This window comes from Phaethon aethereus, assembly GCF_964289735.1.
Source record: "Phaethon aethereus genome assembly, chromosome: Z".
Lineage (NCBI taxonomy): Eukaryota > Metazoa > Chordata > Aves > Phaethontiformes > Phaethontidae > Phaethon > Phaethon aethereus.
In genome coordinates this window covers 17,031,229-17,052,710 of record NC_138577.1, presented here as the reverse complement: position 1 = coordinate 17,052,710, position 21,482 = coordinate 17,031,229, and the positions used below count along the sequence as shown (strand labels likewise).

General features: G+C 36.0%; 1 protein-coding gene across 1 annotated transcript in view; it reads left to right on the top strand.

Moving 5' to 3' along the window:
• The window catches only part of TTC33 (tetratricopeptide repeat domain 33), a gene marked incomplete at its 3' end in the record, with an annotated part of 47,197 nt that extends 28,377 nt beyond the window's left edge, over window positions 1-18,820 (top strand). Inside the window, exons 3-4 of the mRNA XM_082013389.1 lie at window positions 10,038-10,169; window positions 18,470-18,820. Of these exons, the coding sequence (XP_081869515.1) occupies window positions 10,038-10,169; window positions 18,470-18,820 (483 nt within the window). The remainder of the gene's footprint in view (window positions 1-10,037; window positions 10,170-18,469) is intronic.
• Window positions 18,821-21,482: the final 2,662 nt, after the last annotated feature.

The following is a 21,482-nucleotide window of genomic DNA, read 5'->3' as shown; positions in this document are numbered from 1 at the left end:
TGGCAAAAGTGCTAGGATCCATTATTTTGTTTCAATTGGGAAACTTTTGTCTCCATCTGTATGGAAAGGTATAAAAATACTTTTTTCCCCTGTATTAAATAAAAATGCTTTTGTGCAAAAATTGATTTGTATTGAGAAGGAGAATAAGAGATGTATGGCTTCCTTCAACCAGCTGGGCAGATTAGAATGGGAAATTTTTTTTTTTTAGGAAGGTAGCTACTCAAAGTATGTCTGAAAAATACATTGTTTAAAGTTAGGAGAAAGGAAAAGAGAAAGTAAAATCATGGTACTTCAGTGAATGTGTTTTGTAACTTTTAGGAAGCTTACTATATTGTTTAGTTTTGAAATCTTTGTTATTGTAATTCTTTTCTTGTATAAAAACCAAACACACCAACACACACCCCCACACCCCCCCCCCCACACCCCACCCCCACCCCCGCGAAAAAAAAAACCCTAAAAAACCCCAACAAACCCAACCCAACAAAACCCAAGAAGCAAAGCTGGCTATTTTCCAAGATGCGGTGACTGCTCTTTCTATTTTTTTTTTTCCCCTGGATGCTATCAGATCTCCTCACAGTCATGTTGTCTGTGAAAGTAAGCTAAGTTTGATTCTGAAAAAGAATTAATTGAATAATCATAAGCTAATTTCAATACAGTAATACTGAAGGAAGCTTTTGTTTTATATAGCTGCAGAAGGTTTAGCTCTTACTCAGTATAGCATTTGATTAGAGAAATACTTCATGGCTTTAAAGGTTTTTCTTCCTGAATTAGTTTGGGAGAAGTGTCTTGCTGGATTGCTTTTTTAGCGTATCTTATGTATATAAGGTATCCAGATAGACGACTGTGATAGGAAAAACTCAGGAAGGGCTGTGTATGAAGGGCTGATTTCTGACTTCGTTCATGAATTTGAGTGGTGGTGGTAATAAGATGAAGGAGTTGTTTTTACTTTAAACTGTTGCATTTTTCTAGTGCAGTTCTCTCATTCTATATCCTACTTGATGCTGAAAAGTGGGCATTCGTTCTCCCCACTTTCTCACCAGGCTGGATTTGTAGTCAATTATTTCTTCTTAACTTCTAAAACAATGGACATATATCTTTTTAGAAAAAAAAAATTAATCTTTTTCATGCATGCTGTTCAAACCTTGTGGAAATCCTGCAGTGATAATTTCTCTTAACATGGGCACGCTCAGGATCAGATCTCGATAGCATGTTAGCATTTACAGATCTCCTGTATGATTTAGGTGCTTGACTCCTACATACTTCTTGAGTTCTATGGTAACAAAATGTCTTAAACATGTAAACTTCCATTGAATATTTACTTGTATTTGGATGCCTTTACATCAGTGCTAGCTTAAATGAAAGATCTGTCTAGCCTAGTATCCTTACAACTTCCAGCAGTGGATGGCTGGGAAAGAATCGTACAAATTGTACAAGCATGTAGCAGTAGTTCCTCCATGATACTTTCCCCAGCCTCAAACAAGCTTTGGGTCTGGGAATTCTCTGTGTTTAAGAGTGCTTGAAAGATTTTTCTTCACTAAATTTGTCTTATTGCTTTCTGCTCTCATGTAAACTTTTAGTATCTGCAGAACTATGTGCCAAGGAGTTCCAAATCTTAATTACGTGCTATTGGAAGAGGGAGAATAATATAATTCTGCTTTAATTAGCAGCTTTCTAAGTTTGTGTAAAGATTGTTGACTTAAGCTGTTAATTTATACATTTAATTTTTAACTCCACTAGTAAAGAAATTCTGTTAAGATGTGAAAATGGTATCAGATGGTATCAGTCCTATACTTTTTTTACTATACTTTAAAGATTTAACTTGGTTTTGAATAAAATAGACCATCTAGTAGGATTTCTTCTGGATAGGAAAGAAATGGTGCTCTGATGCTTGCTCCTTAACACATGGTGTTTTTGAAGTAGCCCTAACTTTTCAATTAGAATTTCTTTTATTTTTTTTTACTTAAAGTCAAGAGAAAGCTGTTGAAAAGGACAGTTATGCTCAGTGGGACAAATTAGTGAATAGCTCTCTTATAACAGTTCTTTATTATGGTCTTAAGTGAATGAAGGAATTAAGCTAGCTCTTCAAAAGTACTCTATTTGAAATTATACTAAAATTAAATATTTTCACACATAACAGGAGAACAGGGAGTTCTGTTAGCTTACCAGGATCTGAACTATGATGCAGTGACATGCTCACTACAACATCCTTCAGTTGTGCTCCAGCTGCAGTACCCATTACTGAGGGGTGGTTGCTTACTCAGCACCGCAGTCCCTGTATTTCAGTGAAAAGGCAAAGGTACATGTCTTTCCTGCTGTCCAGGAGGAGCTGAGAAACCATCTGTGTGACTCTGATTAGTTTTGTAAAATGTCTTTGACTGTCTAACGAAACTGTTGGAGAGTAATGAAAGCTGAAAGAGTAAAGGAACCCAGGCCTCTGCTTCCACCATGCCTTTGCTTCCCTTCCTGAAGAGTGGAGCAGTGCTGAGCAGTTGCACTATTTCTCTTTGGTTTCACTTTCTGATATTGCATAACACTTCTGTTATACTGCGAATGAGAACACAAGAAAAGTTTATGCGTGAAATATGCATTTATAAAATTATTTATTGAATATTTTTAACAAAACCTCTTAATCTTTAAATTGGTGACATCTCTTTAGTACATGCAAGTAATTACTACAGATTTTTTTTTGCAGTATGACTTATCCTTACTGGAAGCAGATTAGTATAATGTGTAATTTGAGACCTTTCTACTTTTAAAGGTACTAATGTGAGCTGTAAAAATCAATTTTTGCCAAAATAGGAATATGTAATTCATTCCAAAAATATTGTGGTTAGTATTTAAATGATACTGTTTTAGATCTGACTCTGTTATTCCAATCCAGCATACCAGCACAAATACTGCAGCTATTATTGTGTAGCTAAATGAGAAAGTTTTGGTAGCTCCCAGTTTAGAAGAACTGCACATCAACTTTACCAAAGGCTTGACCAGCATTGGGCCTATGAAAATCTGCCTGTCTTGGTAATGTGAATCACATACTACAGGAGGTGATTCATGTTAAGAATGACTTCATGCGATATGCAAAGATTCTTTATGGTCTACACTAATTTTCTTTCAGTGAGGAAGAGCTTCTTCATGAAGTAATTTCTCTTGAGAATTAACATTGGATGGAGTGTTTTGCATGGGCTTGAATATCTGTCCTGTGACATTTATTAAGATAATCTTATAATGGGTTATATAGAAACTTCCCAGTTCATTAGTATTTCCTTTGTCAGCAGCAAACTTAACATTTGAAATTCTCTGTTTAATATGCAGCTCAGATAAATATGCTAATGACACAGCAGGAATCTGTAAATATTTGTGGTAAGTTCTTAAAGATCTGTATTTTAACAGATGTAGGACAAATGTCTTTCAGTATTTTTGAAGAGCGGAAGTAGTGTTTAAACTTTCCAGTTGTCAATGACGCTTGCAGTAAGTGAGTTTCCAGGAATAACATATGGGAATTGTGTAATTGCTCAATTGCTTTGAAAACCCATAGAAATTGATGAGACTTTTTTCCATTGCTCTCAGCTACTCTTTTATCCATTTAAAAACAGATTATTATCGTGTGTGGAGAGGTTAGGGGTACACTTAAACTGTTCTTTGCATGCAAGATCTTTCATTGTATATACTCAATATTCTGTTACCAGCCTAAACTGTTCCCCTGTTGCAAGAACAATGAATGGCAAGTAAATGTGTATGCAAGCGCTTAATTTCAATAATTTTATTAAAAAAAAACAACAAACAAAACCACAACTTAAAAAGGCCCCAAACCCAACAACAGCCTAGTGTTGATTCTAGTATTAGATAAGTAGTATCACAAGTATATACAAAGGAATGTATGAAGACTAACTATATTCATGCAGTCACTAAGACAGCTTGAAATTCATTGTGGGCTAAATTCCTTAAACATTGACTGGATTATTTTACTGCTGCTTTGAATTGCAAAGATGGAGGAACAGGCCTTGAGCAGTTCTTTGAATTTGGCTCTGAATGTTTGTATTCTGGACCACGTGGGACTCTTTCTTGGGTGAAGAGAGCTATCAAAGAACTTATTATCATGAGTAACAAAGCACTGCGCTATTCTACACTACTCCTGAGAATTGACGTGGTTCTTGTTGTTCATTCAGTGATACTGCCACCTCAGATCTCAGATAAAGTTGTCAAACACACTGTGCAATTATGACAGGATTCCTAAAGTACACAATGCAATTCTTTATAGATATTTATAGCAACAAGTAAATACAAAGGTAAACAGTCAGGTTTATTTACACTTAATAAGCTTTTTGGATATTTGTCATCAGCTGTCTGAGTATATAGTTTCTTTACAATACACCATACTCAATTTGCATTCGTTGAACAGGACCAGGATTTCAGCTGCGTGTCCCTTTTTTTAATAGGCCAAACCCATCATACTCATATTCAAATCATTCACATTTCCCCTTTTCTAAATGTTTTCTTAATCTTGAACTCGGTGAAGAAATAATATGAACATCCACCCATCCTTTTTCCTTCTGAAGAAATGATAAGGTTCCTAAGGCATGACCAGACTCACAATCCCAAGTTTAGGTTATAATAAATCAGCTAATAATTACTGATTATATTTTAAAATGTTTTTGTGTTTTTTTTTTAAATGGGATGTAGTGAGAAAAGCTTACCATCAAAACATTGCTGTAAACTCCAGAAGCTGTGTAGGAAAAAGCTTTGCTGTGTGGTACAATCGTAATTACTGTACAGCATGGATAAATGTAAACTGCTTATGGGTAGGAAGAATTTTATTCACCAGTGTTTTGAAATGGGTTTCTGGATGGAAGAAGGAATTGGGTCAGTTTCACTGGAATTGAAATGTATCTATATATAGTGATTCAGCTTCAAGCCAATGAGCTCATCTAAACCCAGGACTTAGTCAGATTCATAACACTTCCAAAATCTTGTGGGTAGGACAGGATGGGTCATTCTCCTGCCTGGATTTTTAATACTTGGTCAGTCTCCCACTGCCAGTTGCCATGTTTAATTGTTTTTTTGCTACCGAGTTCTTCTAATCTGTCTCTTTTTTTAATTTTTAAAGCTAGATCTATTAAACTAAGTTATTGTGGTGACATGTATGTTCTTTGTTTTAATGCATGTGATAATGCATGTGATTGCAAGTCTTTGTTGGAATAAAGTAAGCTCTGAAAATCCATCTATTGAACATCTTTATAAGACATTTTCCTCCAGCCATTTTTTAATATATGGGCATGGGAGTCCTGAAATATTTTTTTCTGCCTTGTAAATTTTTTTTCTAATTATTTGGTTAGTTTTAAGAATGTTTTCTAATGAAGTGTTATCACAACAATTGGAAAATAAATCAAATATGCAATGGGATTACTTAACTGTGAAACTGCCATCTTGCTAAGTTTGCAAAATTGAAAATTCATCTGAGAAATTAATTTGAGAGCAACAGGAAAGGAATAGAATCTTAGTGTGTCAGGGCTTAAAAGGCTGTTCATAAGCAAACTCACACATCTTCATCATTACCTTAGGTGATTCTGGCAAAGTAGCCCTTTTCTGCCATAGCTTGCTTCAAAGTAGATTAAAGACCTATTTGCTGGTAAGATTGTCTCATTAATGAAGGTTTTCCCCAGCATAATTTTGATAAGTAAAAGCTTAATATCCCCATATTCTCAAATGACAAGGTTATATTTGTGCATTTTGATTGCTATAGACTCTAATCTGATGCTAAAACATTGAGGAAGAGGGTTTTAAATAGTTTTCAATCATACAGAGTTCCTCTGTGAAGCATCATGCTATTTGTCTGTTGAAAAATACCCTAATGCAACTTAGTTTCTCTAAAAAGTAAACAACTGTTCAAAAAAGAAATGTTATATCTAAGTACTCTACTTCATTGTAATGGTGTTTGACCTTTTTAGAATAATGCTTGCTTGTTCCTGTTTTTACTAATAATCCGAGTGTTTTGCAGGAAGTAACTAGCAGAGGGTGACAATTTGCTGTCAAAAAAAACCCCACTGAAACCACATTGAAATTGGTATGAATGTAACTTGAATCAAAAGAGATTGCACAAAGTTACTGGTGAAGTAATGTAATTGTATGCTGGTCTGGATTTATGCTGATGATGGCTTGCCAATAGAGTCAATTGTACTGAAGTAGTCCGTGAAGGATTAAAAGAGGGTCAAGAGTTTGTTGTATTAAGTACAACAGAGCTCCCAGCAAGAAACACTCCCCTCACAGAGGAGCTCACTTTACTCTTTTGAAAGGAATTCAGCCAAATGAAAGAACACGCTTATTTTAGAGGGAGCCCTTAGGAGGTATGTTCTATTTATTCTGTTTTGTACAGAATAACTATTTCAAAACAGTTACTGAAGTTAAGTGTAAACAAACTTAGAAAACAAATTACTCTGACAGTGAGATAAAATGGAGCAAAGATAAGAGTAGCAGCAAGCATTCTGCTCAAATTGGGTGTAGGGACTGCTACAGGCTTCCAGATTCATATTTCAGTCACACATCTGAATGAAAAGATAATAGTTTTCTGATCAGCTTAAGTATTTCAAGCATATGGGCTGAAATGAAGAAGACATGGGGGCATCTTTGTAACAAGCAGAAAAATAGACTATTATGCTGATGCCATGTTGAAGCAAATGAATTAAACTTACTCAAAAAGAGGTAAATAAAAGAAAACAAATTATTTATATTCTTAAAACGAGAGGAGAATACCACATTGTATGCAGTAGAAAGTGGGAGCAAGATTTAGACAGTGAATGTCTTCTTCAATTTTTTATTAAGTCAAATGGAGTTTGATCCATTATGGTGTGATATGTAGGGATCAAGGAAACCAACAATAAAGAGAATATTATCAAGACAATGAAAAGAATTTTGGAGATAGCAGAACAACCTTGCTTTTATACAAAGCATAAATGCAGATTAAATTTATGTGAAGGAAGAGAAAATTAAAAATGATACCATCATAGTAATGACAGCACTACAGATAAAAGTAAGATGACTTGGGAAGGAGGCAAGGAGTTCAGTTCTAGGTATGTTTAACCTAGCAATCAGTTACGCAACAAGATCTGAAATGCAGTTAAAGTGGTATTTTGGAGTAACTGCATCCTTGAAAATAAGCCTTACATCTCATTGTCATGCAAAACTCAAGATTAATATATTACTCAAGTATGTATAAATACTGAAGTGTATGTTGTGCATGGAATGCCATCTGTGGAATTAGAAGTACAATTGTGGGGTTTTTTTAGAGTGATACATTAAGCTAGTTCAGGATGAGAAATTTATGTTTTGATGAAGGCCACCAGTATAAGTCCCATGATATACTACCTGGCTTCCCCCTTTCTGGACACACCCTAAGGGGCACATATGTAAGGAGTGACAATAACCCTTCAGGTACTTAGCATACTAGTGAAATGGAGACCACACTAGATTGTGTGTTACTGGGGGATGGTGCATGTACATACAGATTTGGTGCTTGATGTGGGTGCACCTTGAGCATGTGACAGGCACCTTGTACAACAAAGAGGGCTACAGCACACGTGGTTCCTGTTTGGCTTTCTCTTGGCCATGTGTCCTACCCCAGTAAAAGGACTCGGTACCTCTTGTCAAATCTATGCAGAAGAAAACTTTATGCTAGCCGTGTTTTTAATTCCTTTTTCAGCATGACTTTCCAGATGCAGAATAATTGAGTGTTTGCTGGCTCAGTTTTCAAGTAGCAGTGGTATCTAGCATGCAGAGGGTATCTTATTAAAGTGGTAATAATGTTACAGGTAGAGTAACCCAAAGACAAGGCTGCACACATCCAGGTCTTCCATTGTATGTTCATTTTGATGATCTCTTCACCTGAAAACAAAACTATAAAAAAATAGTGTGCATTAATAAGCTTATTCTTTTATAATGACTGACAAGTACAGCTGAGTCATTTTATTGATAACTGAAAAAAGCACCTGTGCTGGAGAAAATGCATATGCATTCAAATTTGTATTTGTTTGAATGTGCCTTGAGAAACTGATGTTGTAGTTATTAGGAGCACAGTGATTCCCACCATGATCTGGAAGAGCATTTTTCAAGTAGCTGTCTAAATTAGTACACAGAACAGTCATAAGCAGATGGAAGTGGAATAATTGTCTTTTATTAGTGAGGTCACAGTTCAGTAGACAAAGCAGTAGAATTCAGCAACCCATCAGCAACTCTGACAGGGCTCTGAACAACCTGAGGTAATTGAAGATGTCCCTGCTCATTACAGGGGGGGTGGACTAGATGAGTTTTAAAGGTCCTTTCCAACCCAAACTATTATGTGAATTCGGTAAAAATGACACATGGTTTCCTAAATACTTACATAGATGTTTTGAAATTGTGTTGCAGTAGAAAGTACTGGTAGGAAATACTGATGAATGCATAAAAATGTTCATGTGAGCATATACTTGGATTTGTTTTCTCTTATAAGAACAAACACGTTAGATTAATGTGAAAGCTAGCTGATAGATGCAGAATCACTTAATCTTGGTAGGATGTACACCTATCCACTAGTGACAGTTTGATTCAATTCACAGGTTACTGCAGTAAGAGAAACTGCACACAAAAATGCAGTTGAACTGATAGTTTTGGAAAAATATATAGTATTTATTACAAACTTTGCTTACACAGCACAGTCTTTGAGAACTGTTGAGGAAAAAAGGGAAAATGGCATGACATACAGCTGTGGGTTGTTCTTTAAAGATTTATAGGTACTTCTAAATTCCAGTGTATAGCCTATTAAATGGAATTAAAGAGAAGTCATAGGACTAGTCTTAGATCCAAAGGGTTTATTGGAAGCTATGCTTCCTGTGTTTCTTGGATGCAGGATTACCTTCTATAGTAAAGCTGTTTGTTTTTTTTTTTATCGTACTCACCCCACTGCTGTGCAAGTACTTTATGTTAATTAAAGTAAATGCTCAAGATTACTGCATTGGAATCCTCCTGTACTCCACTCATATTTATCTATTTAGTATACCATAGAACAGTAAAGTTAAATAAGTGCTCTGTACTTCAGCAATAGTCTTAATATGTTCTAATATTATTCGTAATGCTTGCAGGTCAGTTGGGATGAAAGTGGTTGCCCACACATGAGTCTTACTCTTGTGGTTGACATTCTCATCATACTGTAGGAATGCAGTTGTCATTTGTTTCTTATACTGGTATCTATCACCATAGCATGTGGGTGTCTGTAATCATGATCTCAGAGTGATGCAGGTCTTCAGGTAATGTGCCAGTCTCATGGTGGTCTTGGAAAAATAAGGCAAGCTTTGAGCTGTGTTATGTGTCGTTAAGTATGATGTATAGGCTTAGTTGTTGAGATTCAATGGAAGGAGTAGAATACTATGGGAACGGGCTGACACTAACCTGTATTGCTGAGTAAAAGACATTTCCACATTCAGAAACCACTTTTTTTTTTTAATTGTAGGTGACTTCATGTCTTAAGTTAGGCTTTGCTATTGCAGAATGCTTACTCTCAAAACAGTCATTTTTAAGGGCTGTTTCCATGCTGAATTACAGGGATTGTTTCTATAATTGTATCATGTGCACTGCAACTGTATTTGGTAGTTCCAGTCTTCTAATAAAAAGAAAAAAAAAACCCAAGGAGTTTATTTGCTTATTTATTGTGTTTAATTCTCAATGTGTTTTGACCTTCAGTGTATTCTGTGATGCCTTTACAGAATATGGGATTTGTAGGAGTAAGGGAGACAGGGGGACACCTTCAGAAGCAATTCACTACTTCTAATAGAGTTGCTTAAATAGTTCAGATGAATCATCCTCTAGCGTGCCTGTTTGTCTCCGTAGGCTAAGGAATGAGTCTGGGTGACTATCTGAGATTGGACAAATAACTTTTAAACTAGAAAAAGCTAGGTGAGGTGAACCTGTCCTTAGTTACTGAAACAATAGTGGTTGCCTGGGTAATCCCAGAAAACATAAATCTGTTTTCAGTTTCGCTTATTCTTATTCCTCTTATTCTTTTTCTGTCATAGGTCCTGATGTCTTTACATGAAATGTTCCCAGCAGTGCATGCAGCAGAAATGGCTGTCCAGCGAAACCCACATTCCTGGGATGCCTGGCAGACTTTGGGACGTGCCCAGCTTGGATTAGGAGAGATAGCACTGGTAAGAAAATGGACAACATTAATACACTAAACTTGTAAACCACATCTTCTGAATTGTGTGAGAGAGAATGAAAGTACAGAAGTACTAAGGTAGCTGAATATCCTTATGTAACCTGAAAGTAGGCAAGGAAAAAAGCTGTTACTTATTTCCAGTATTCCCTCCACTTTGCTTTTTTTTACAAATGCTTTCTGTGTGGTTTTGTTGCTGGGCTTGTGGAAGACTTTTGTGTTTTATGCCATATTTACATGGTGTGTGTTGACATAACTGCACATACTACATTCTGGGTACTGTACTGCTACAGCACAGCTCACCATAGTTTAAAGATGAAGGTACTGTGAAGTACCAGTTGATATTCAGGCTCAGTTTTGTACATGCCTGCTAATAAAATTCTAGTATCTTGTTTTCCCTGTCTCCTACTCTCCTGCTTCAGGTGCAGCAAATCATGTGTACTCATTCATGCTTTCCTCTGGATCCTTGACCCCAAATGGTGGCTGAAGTTGCTCCTTTTCTTAATAAGACAGCAAAAAGGCTGGGATGCTCTGCTTATGTTGTTGCAGTATCATAATATGAAATATTGAATATAAATCCATGCATATGTGCATCACATCACATAACTGGTGACATTCCATGGCTTTTGTGGTGTAGAAGGTAAGAGTAGATGGTCTGTCCTGTCTGGATCTACAATCTGTAAATCTTTTCCTTTTAAGTGTCTGAAATTGTCGCTGTAAATTATGTCTGAAACTTTTAAATGCATTAGTCTCAGGAAATTCAAAGTTTCATTTTCTGTAAGAACGCTAGGTAACTGATGCTGCTTATTCTATAAAAAAAAGCCACAGCTACTGTAATGTGAATTACAGATATTGATACACCCATACCAGTTATACCACCAGGTCTGCTCACCAGATCCTATAAGCTTTGCCTACACTGGCAAGTCACATCACACCAAGAGGAGTGGATATTTTGAGTTAGTAGTGCTGGGGACCCGTTGTTCACTTACTCATTTTTACTTCAGAGTAGCACTTCAGGTGCTCTCTTGGAGTGCACTGTCGAGCTTAATCAGAAATGAATCTAGTTTATGTAGTCTGAGACTATTCTGTTATGCAAACAAAAGTGTTTTAAGTGGGAACAATTGTTAAATGGGAACAGTCAGAAATTTGCATCAAAGCTCATTATTCATCTAAAGCAAAACTCTACTATAGGTGCTCCTGTAATTTTTATATTGTCCTTACTGTCTGTGAAGAGAGAGAGAGGAAGAGTTACCACCAGGTAGTTTGTCCTCTGGAGGTTTTTGTCGCTCTGAAGGGAGCCTGGGGTAGGTAAGCTCCTGTTGGTCTCTCCAGTGTTTCTACTTTTTTGCCTTTCTGTCTTTAAGGTATATTGAACTGCCTTCTAATGAATATTTTCACATGTGCAAACAACAACTTGGAGAGTTATTCTAAAAGGCAGATAATGTTCACTATTTATTTCTGAACCAAGCAATTTTAAAAGGCTAAGACTGGAGGAGTCTGTTAAATGATTTCATAATTATTGAACTCGTGGAGGCTTCTTGACCAGCTCATAATTATCCATTTCCCATTAGACTTTCATTACCATGTTTTTCTAATTTTTCACTGCATTGTATTTTTTACAAAGAAAATTTAATAAAGCATAAATATCAGGGCTTTTTAGTAATATTTGAGATTTGGGAATTACTACCCTTCTCAAGAGCAGCTTCTTTTATTTCTTTGTTTCATTTCTCCCCCACCGTCTGTCTTCACTACCCACATCCTGCCAAATGGTCTGTTGTAAATATTTTTATTATTTCACAATGAATGATGCACTTTTTCTTAGGAAAAAACAATTTACTGTATTTCAATTTCAAGCTTCCCAGGTCTAAAATACAGCTCCCAAACAAATCTAATTCATATTATGAGCTACATAATATATTAACTTCTTTCAAACAGAGAAAGGTTTGGTTTGGTTTTGTCAAACTTGTGAGCGAAAGAGTGAGATAAATTTTTATTTATCTTTTTATTTAGCTTTTACAAAAGCTGGGTTTTTTTTTCTGAATTTACTAAATAGAGTAATTCAACAGTAATACTTAAATGTGAGCAAGCAGAACTTATATTTCTGTAAAAGCAGAAATTCCTTAAATTCTCCAAGTCTATTTGCAAGAGCACACCTGAGTAAACTTTGCAATGTGAATGTAGAAACTGTAGAAGTGTAGTCAGGCTTGCAATATTTCTCTCATTTAATTTTAAATGTTTGTTTTTACAAATTATATTTACTGTATTGGTGACGACAAATTAAGCAGTAACAGTTTCACACTGATATCTTCATTAGAATAGTTCTTCCTATGAGACAGAGTGAGCCTCAAACTTTCATTAAACAAAAAAAAAGCAAAACAAAAGCAGCATTAAGAAAAAAACACAAAAACAACTGAAAGTGACTGAGTCTCCCACCTTAGAGAAATTCATAAGCCATCTGGATGTGGTCATGGGCAACCAGCTCCAAGTGGCCCTGCTTGAGCAGGGGATTGGCCCAGATGACCTCAGAAGGTCCTAGCCAGCCTCAACCATTCTGTGATTCTATGACTTAAGTTTACCCTATTGTGGGCTGGGAGCCTCTGTGTCAAATCTGGAGTATTGAAGATTACAAAGTTAACTGGGCAGATGTGTAAATATGAATACTTTGTGCATACTTTTTGTTTGATGTTTTGAAGGATGTGGTTTGCTGTATTCTTACTAAGTAGTTAGTGGTTTAGCAGTCTTTAAGTGTGATAGTACATTTTGTAAATGGAATCAAGCCTTGACAATATGAATCCTCAGATCAGCCCTTTCGTTTTATTGCTCTTAAAGAAATATTTAGTTCTTTTACATAATGATGGGACTTATATACTAACAAAGAGAGGAATTACTGCATTTCATTGGAATCCAGCTAACTAACATAAGGAATTCTGAATTTGAGTGAATTTTTCAAAATGTTACTAATATAAGTGTGTAGAAACGTAAAGATTTTGCTATTCAAAAAGAAGCTGATGGTTGGCTTTCCATTAAAAAGCAATCAAGTCTGTGCTTTGGACTGTGTTCCTATCCACCTGAGGGGATAACTCAGATTTTATTTTTATAGATTTATATTAAAATATTTAATTACACTGCTCTGTCTTCCTTCTAAGCACAACAAAAAAAAATGTGTGGCTTATTTCATAGTGATGGAATAGTAGATACTTTTTCTTCTTATGTCCATAAATGAAAAGAAAAAGAGGCAATGCAATTTTAAAAATTGCTATTTGTTTTATAATTTTTGCCTAGATTTTTCTGTTTATTTCATTTACAGTTTTTGTGTCACACTTTAAATGGTACTGCTTTCCTTATCAGGATTTGATAAAAGACATTTCTTTTGAAAATTAAATATGTGACAGGGCATGTTTCTGTCCTGATGATTCCATCTTGAACTACACTCCAGCCACATATACTTTCTAGCACATAGTATTTGGGAAGTGTTAAGTTAGAGAGAAAATAAATGCTTTGTCAGTTAAAGTGGGGTTCTGTTAAATTCTTTCCAACAGCTTTAAGCAGTCTTACCCAGTTATAGGTAATAGCCAGTAATACTAACTTCCCCAAGGGTCCTGTGTTAGTGCTGCAGTCTCCAGCTACTATAGTGTAATCTGTTTTTTTTATAACCACTGTTCAAAGTCATAAATACATTTTGATAACTCACCTAATGATTTTTTTAATGCGTGAAAATATCTTAGACTCAGAGGTAATTTTTATTTTCAGTCAAGAAAGCCAGAAGGGTAAGCAAGTCTCCAAAAATGTAAATGCCCTTTCTGCTACCTTTCTAGCAGGGGTATTCAGTTCTTGCAAGCATTCCCCACTGACTTAGCTGGCACCTCCTGTTAGTTACTCTTGTCAGCAGCTGAGAACTTTTGAGGCTTTAACCATGAGATGAAGTCCACCTTCTCAACATTTAGAAGTTGTAATTAAAAGCATTAGCTAAAAGAGATGCTAACTCTCTGACAAACTGGGATGGGGAGAAAATTGTTTTACATTATTTTAAAATTCCTTGTAATAATTTTAGCAGTATAATTGGGTAATACAAAGGTAAATGTTTTCCAAACTCCTGGATTTTCCTGGTTTACAAGTTAAGAGCACTCATATCACTTCAGGCTTTATTTTCTTGGACTAAATATGTCAATTTCTAGGTTGAGATAGATTATTTTTTTTATGTTCCCTCGATCATTCTGGATTATGTCCATGCATGTGTAGAGATCTCTCTACTAGAGGCAGCCTGAAGCAGTGACTTCTGCAGAGCATGCTGCAGTGTCCTGCAGGGATGCTCACTGAGGTGTAAAGGCAGAGAGGCAGTAAGTGTTGTGAGACAAGAGGGCTGGGAAGAAGTGAGTTTGGTGGAAAAGGAGATCTATCAAATGGGAGTACATCACCTAAGCAAAAGAAAGTACAAGAGGAGGATAGAGACTTCTTCAAAAAGAGGAAGAAGGAAGCTGCAGAAGTGAGGAAGAAGGACCTTGAAGAGAAACTTGAAGTGGACACAGAGGCTGATGGGAAATTCTCTGAAACTCTAGTCTGTACAGACATATGTGCCTGGGCTGAAAGAAACTGAGATCTTTTTCTACCAGTTGCCACAGGGCATTACATTACTGCTCTTTTCTTACACCTCTTGGCTCAGCCATGTCCTCTGGCCTCTTGCCAGCCACCAGGCACTGTGCCCTGGGGAAGATATGCACTAAGTCACCCCTGGGGGGTGACACATCTTCATCCACACTGCATCAGTTCTCTGCAGTGGAGAACCTCCAGCACAGAATTCAGCTAGCATCGCCTCACAGACATCAAGCGGACGGGAACAAAGACTTTTATGGGTTTATAAACCCCTTTGGGTGAGGGGTCTGGAGCACAAGTCTTATGAGGAGCGGCTGAGGGAATGGGGTTGTTTAGTCTGGAGAAGAGGAGGCTGAGGGGAGACCTTGTTGCTCTCTACAACTACCTGAAACGGGGTTGTGGCGATGTGGGTGTTGGTCTCTTCTCCCAAGTAACTAGCAATGGGACAAGAGGAAATAGCCTCAAGTTGCACCAGGGGAGGTTTAGATTGGATATTAGGAAAAATTTCTTCACCGAAAGAGTGGTCAAACATTGGAACAGGCTGCCCAGGGAGGTGGTAGAGTCACCATCTCTGGAAGTGTTCAAAAAACATGTGGATGTGGCACTTTGGGACGTGGTTTAGAGGGCATGGTGGTGTTGGGTTAATGGTTGGGCTTGATGATCTCGAAGGTCCTTTCCCGCCTTAATGATTCTGTGATAATTTGACTGAATTCCAATAGGTATAAGGCAAAAATACTTTCACAACTGGAAAATTGCCTACTGTATTTCAAGTCTTTTCTCCAAAATGTTAGAGCACCACAACCTTTGAATAAACTGGTTTTGTAAACATAAGAACTGCAAAATATGAAGTGTTCACGTCATTTTTGAAGACAGAAGAATTATTTTTGCTGAAAAGAAATTGCCAGAGAGAAAATTTGTATTGAAAAGAAGAAATCATCTGAACAGAGAAGTTGCATACAAAAGTGCAGTCTGACAGTTTAAAGTTAAAATAGATAAGACATCTACTATATAACTATTAAACTACAGTGAAAATATCTGAAAGAATTGGATTTTTTTGTTGTTTAAAGAGAAATGTAATGAGCAGTCTTTAAATATACTAAAAGTTCATGAGTGCCTCTATGCTAAAGTTTTCTGTTAAAAGCAGTTAACTTATGTTCATGGTGAGTAGTACAAGAAATAAGACTTAAATTCCGATAAAATATTATTATAGTCAGATGTAACATAAAGGCCTAATACAAACCTTGGGGGCAGATGTGAACCGCATAGCCTCTTAAAATGCTCCCTTACCTTTTTTAGGGTTCACAGTATATTGACAATTACTAGGTCCATGTGGTATAAAAACATGTTACAACAAGTGGAGTAGGATCAAAATTGCCTGCCACATTTAAAGACTCTGCATACCTGCAGAAGAGGTTCTGCTTATGGAAGAAATTAAAGATTGTTTGCATCAGAACACCCTATAGTGGGATGAATTGTAAAATACTTTAAAAATACAGATTCTTCAAATATTGTAATTCAGCAAGCAAGAATGTCTTGCCATAGATTTTACAGTACTCTTCTCTGGAAAAGCAAAAACAGATGTGTGACTACGTACTGATTTAAAATCCATAGCCTTTACATGCAGGGTCTTTAAGACCACAGCTGCGTTCTAAAATGACGCTAGAAATACCAAGTTTATCTAGTGCCACCACATTTTCCTATAATGTCATACATGCAGTTGGAGAAAGGGACTTAGATCTCCATCAGTGGGACAATTAAAAGTAGCACTGTTAGTTTTGTTTCTTCTGTCTTAATAGAAATTAATGGCTGTGAAAGCAGTTACAGTAGCAACATGAAATTTTATATGGATGACAATTCTGTATATTTCAGTATTACATTGCAGCTTTAAAACAAATCCCTCTGATCTTCTGTAGCATTCATTGTTTATTTATAGATTATTTATTGTTTATTTATATTTTGTCACACAAATAGATTTACAAAGATGATTGTTTTATGGTGTATCATCAAGGCAGCTTATAAGCTTATTAAATGTTACCTTATATTTGATTACTGTGTTTAATGCAGTTTATTGTCTATAAACATAACTATATAGACAAGTTTTAATTAGGGGTGCCTCTTTCATGGAATGCTTAAAAGCAGATAGTGTTTGTTCATGTTTTGTTTTCAACAGAAATACAAAAAAAGAGCATTTAGTGTTTACTTGTAGCCCAACTATCCCTGGAAATTAAAAGCTAGCAAAGTTGAATAAAATGACACTGTTTTGCAAGAATTAAACTCATCCTTGTGTTTAAAGTTCAGCATGCTCCTACACTTCAGAACTGGCTGTGGACCAATAATAAATTATTCTCTTTTCCTGGAACTGAAAGGCTGCCTATTACAACAGCAGTAATACTGATAGCATAATCAGCATTTCTTAAATCTGATTTGTATCTCTTGTCTGCTGAGATCACATCATACAGCGTTCGTATATTAATATGTGCCAGCAGAAGGATGAATTGGCAGTTTCTGTCAATGCAGATGAAAATTTGTCATTTTTCAAATTAATTTGCATGCTTTAAGTATTTATAAATTAGAACAGAATATGGAATTTGATGTTCTTTCATATGTCTTTAAAGTTGCGAGTTGCGAGAACTCTTCCCAAATATGATCCAAATCCATATAATCACTGTTTTCCCACCCTGCAGGAAGGCTTCTGTACATTGTCACACAAGAGTTTGGTCACTCAGGTGGCCATTTCCATAGCTGACCATAGAGTCATAAATATGAGATAGATACACACAGGCATGTGTATACATACACGTAAGTCTGAGTAGGTAAGGTTAGTCTTGACCTTTTCACTGTTAATATAACTAGAAATACAACACAGTTGTACTTACTTCCTTGTCTAGCATTTTTCCAGTATTGTAGCAATCTCTTCTTATTGCCGAATATCACATCTACTGGGTTAGGTGGTCACATTTTTTTCTATTTAACAGCTGCTGTGTTGAGTATTTGTATTTGTGGGACTTTTCCCAATTGAGCTGAAAGACAGGACAAACAATATCAGCTATACTTACTCATATTAATACTGGTTTATAAGATTATAGGAATTTGTTCTTAAAGCAACTTTCCAAGTTGGGAGTTCATTTGTCTACTTTTGCCTGTTCAGGTAAGTGTGTTTTCAACCGCGAACCTATTACAGAAACTCTTTATCACGGGGCTAGGATTACTGTAGTATTAGATCTGTATGTGAAATAACTATATACTAATTTAAAAGCAGTAATATTAGTGATACTTCAAATCCCAGTCATCTCTTTTCTGTATTTCTTTAAACCATATCTGTCTGCTTTTGCCTTCTTGTACATCTGACGATAGGAGAAAAGTGGGATAGAAAACCATCAAAACAAAAATTATTTTTGCTTTTACCTTTTTAATGACAATATTTTTGACGTGAACTTTTATCTGTACCTCTGTTGCCAGGTACCTGATTTGTTCATGCATTCTCGGTACTTTCAGGCACTTTATATGCACTGTTGTTTGGGGGTAATGCTGTTGTTGAACTTACAGCTGAGGGAGGATTGTTCCACTAAAGACAGACTGGAGTAAAATCACTTTTGTCTTTCTTTAAATGAAATACATAATTTTTTTTTTTCTTAATTTCTATGATGAAACATGTAGGCTTTAAAATTTCCAATCATTGTTTCTTCTTTACGCTGTTTTTAGGCAATCCGAAGTTTCCAGGTATCCTTACACATCTTTCCAATGAACCCTGAAGTATGGAAAGAGGACCTTTCCTGGGCAAGAAAACTACATGAACAACAGAAGGCAACAAAGACTGAGGCAGTGCAAGCACTGGCAAAAGAAAAAGAGCTTGCACAAGAATCAATCCCAGACTATGACTTTGAAAGTGATGAAATTGTGGCAGTCTGTGCTGCCATCGCAGAGAAGGAGAAAGCTCTTTCAGCAGCTAAAACAGTAGTGATTGTGTCTGCTTCGGGCACAGTAGAGACGGTTACTGAGAAGGAGAATTGTCTTACAACTCCTGATGAAACAGTTTTCATCAGAGCCCGGTAGGGCAGCCTTATGGGTTGCCATACTGTTTTGAGAACTAGTGTTATTTATTGTATTGGGATTGCTTTGTTTTTGTTTCTTAAGCAGTAGAGAGCCTACAAAAGTTGAAGACTTGAAGTTATTTTTCTTTTGTAAATTGAAAAAGCAATGACCTGAGTTGTTCCATCCGCATGTTTGGTAAAGAAAGCCAAGAGTTGATTCTAAAAAACTTAAGAACAAATGTTACACTTAACTACAGTAAGTTGAAATGCTTAACTACATTCTAACAACTTCTTTCATCTTTATGTATTTCTTAATTTTACAAGTTAATGTCTACATTGTCCCAGTAATTAAAAAGCTTTTACTTAAACTGTAGAAGAAAAAGGGATTTAAAAAAAATCTATTTCAGTCCTTATTCATTAACATTATTTATCTTCCAGTTAAAGCGTAATCTGTTCTCTGCTATCAGAAGTCCTTATTTTCATTAAGATTACTTTTTCCATGAGGAAGTTTCCTGTGAAGCAGAGATGGATTATTGTTTTGCTTGTGTGTGTGTGATAGATGTGGCATCTGATTTGTAGTCAAATGAAATCAGTAGAAACCTTTATGTTGCCTTCATAGGTGAATGGGTTAAACACTTCTGATTAGATGAAAGGAAATGCTATACCAAACAATTCTCTGAATGCTTAGTTGTTATTAAATGTTTCACCAGAAGAAAGAACATTCAGCTGAAACTGAAACTGGCCTTTCCTTATCTTGAGTGCCATGCTGCAGACATTACCAAAAGTGAAATGGTGGGAGTTGGAAATAGATGTGTCTGAAGTGTATGACGTTTAACCTTCTTTTTCTTAGTGAGGCTAATCTGATAAAGGGGGTCAGTTTGTTTTTCCTCATTCTTAGGACCTGCCATGTTCTTAGTGAACCAGTTTTTTGGGACAGCATTGCCCGAGTCTCCTTTTATATCCTTTTTGGATGCTGTGCTGGGTATTCATGTTGTGTTAACTTAGAGGCGTAACATAGGAGTTTTGTTCAATATTCATCCTTCTTTAGGAGAAGGCGGCCTGTTTCCTCACACGGGCAGTTAAGAGAGACAAAGTCAGGCAGTTTCTTTGTGCTCTGTGCCGAGACTGGTCTTTTTTCATTGTCTTGGAGACATGGTAGAGATGGTCGCCTCCTAACTGGACTGGAAATATGGTCAGCTGAGGAATTCCCAGAGAATTCAGGATTGGGAACACATAATTTCTACTTGATTTTGATAACATTTTGCATGATAAAAATAATTGAATAATAGATTTTTAGACAAGTGATATGAGTCATCTTTGCATTTTTCATATCTGATTTCTATTTTCAAAATAACACATCTTAGAAAGAAATAATGTTGCTTGAGAACCATAATGATTTTTGTAATAGAATGTGTATTGTAGAAAAATTATTTATCTCAGATCATACTTTCAGTTGAATAATTTTATTTAAGAGGACACTTACAGTCTTTGCAGAAATCAACTATCCCTTTCAAAAACTTAATTGCTATGTTGTACTTAATAATTTTTCTTTAATTTTTGCAAGATTCTTCCTGAATATATTTTTGTATAGATGTGAATTTTTAGATCTGTGCTTGCACGTGCACACAAAAAATTTACACTTTTTAACAACTCTTGAGTATTCAAAATAATTACACCAACTAAAATATATTAAGAAATATAAAACATCACATGCTACAATTTTATTTGTTCATTCAGTTTAAGGAATAGATCCTAAGTGCTTACTGAATAGGCGTTTGATCAAAGATATGTTTTAGTTGATGGATTAAGTTGTCCCAGTTGAAGAATTTCTTAATCTTATTTTTCCTAACAGTTTAAATAGTACAATCTGTTCAGCCATAGGAAGAGTTAGTATGAGAAGGATTTGGACAGATCTCTTCAAAGAAGAGACATTCTCTGGCTAGAAAAGGAAATGTGCAAGAAGCTGTAAGGTATGTTTTCATTTTGAAGGAGCTTGCTTATAATCCAACACACCTTTTCCTTCTTTGTGCTTTCTATTTGCCGTCAGTGTTATGTATCTACTTATACCGGAAGGGCGCCCCCGCTCCTTTCAGAGGTCCATGTTATCACCGAATCTGTTTCTGCTGAAGTGATTCACAAAATTCTTACTGACTTCAAGCATTGCCAAACTAATGGAGGGGTATGCATCTACACCATCAAGCAGAATGGCCATGCCAGGCTTGAGGGGTGGTTGTTTCTGCCCCTGCAGTAAATGTGTTTTCCTTCTCATTAGATTAGATTTCCTTCTCATTAGAATTCTATGTATTGTCAGGGGTGTAGTCTCTTGTAGAGAGCAGTGTACAGCAGATAAGTTCTCATGACACTATTATTCTCAAACTGGGAAGAAGTTCAAAAATTGATGACTTCAACATTGTTTTTTGTACAGCATGCCATGTTTTGCATGTATGGGATTTTTTGGATCTGTTTGAATAAAATACTGTCATCTCTGCTGCTTAGTGATGTCTGTTTATTCTTTTGGTTATAACAAGAATAAGGGTTACCATTGACCATTTTAGAATATTACTCAATCAGTTGGTTTTTTTCTGTCTCTGCTGACAATGTTAACGTGTTACAGTAAAAAAAAAAAAAAAAAAAAGAAAAAGACTTGTCAGGAAAAATGTTTAATAAAAGGTAGTGCTCAGCGC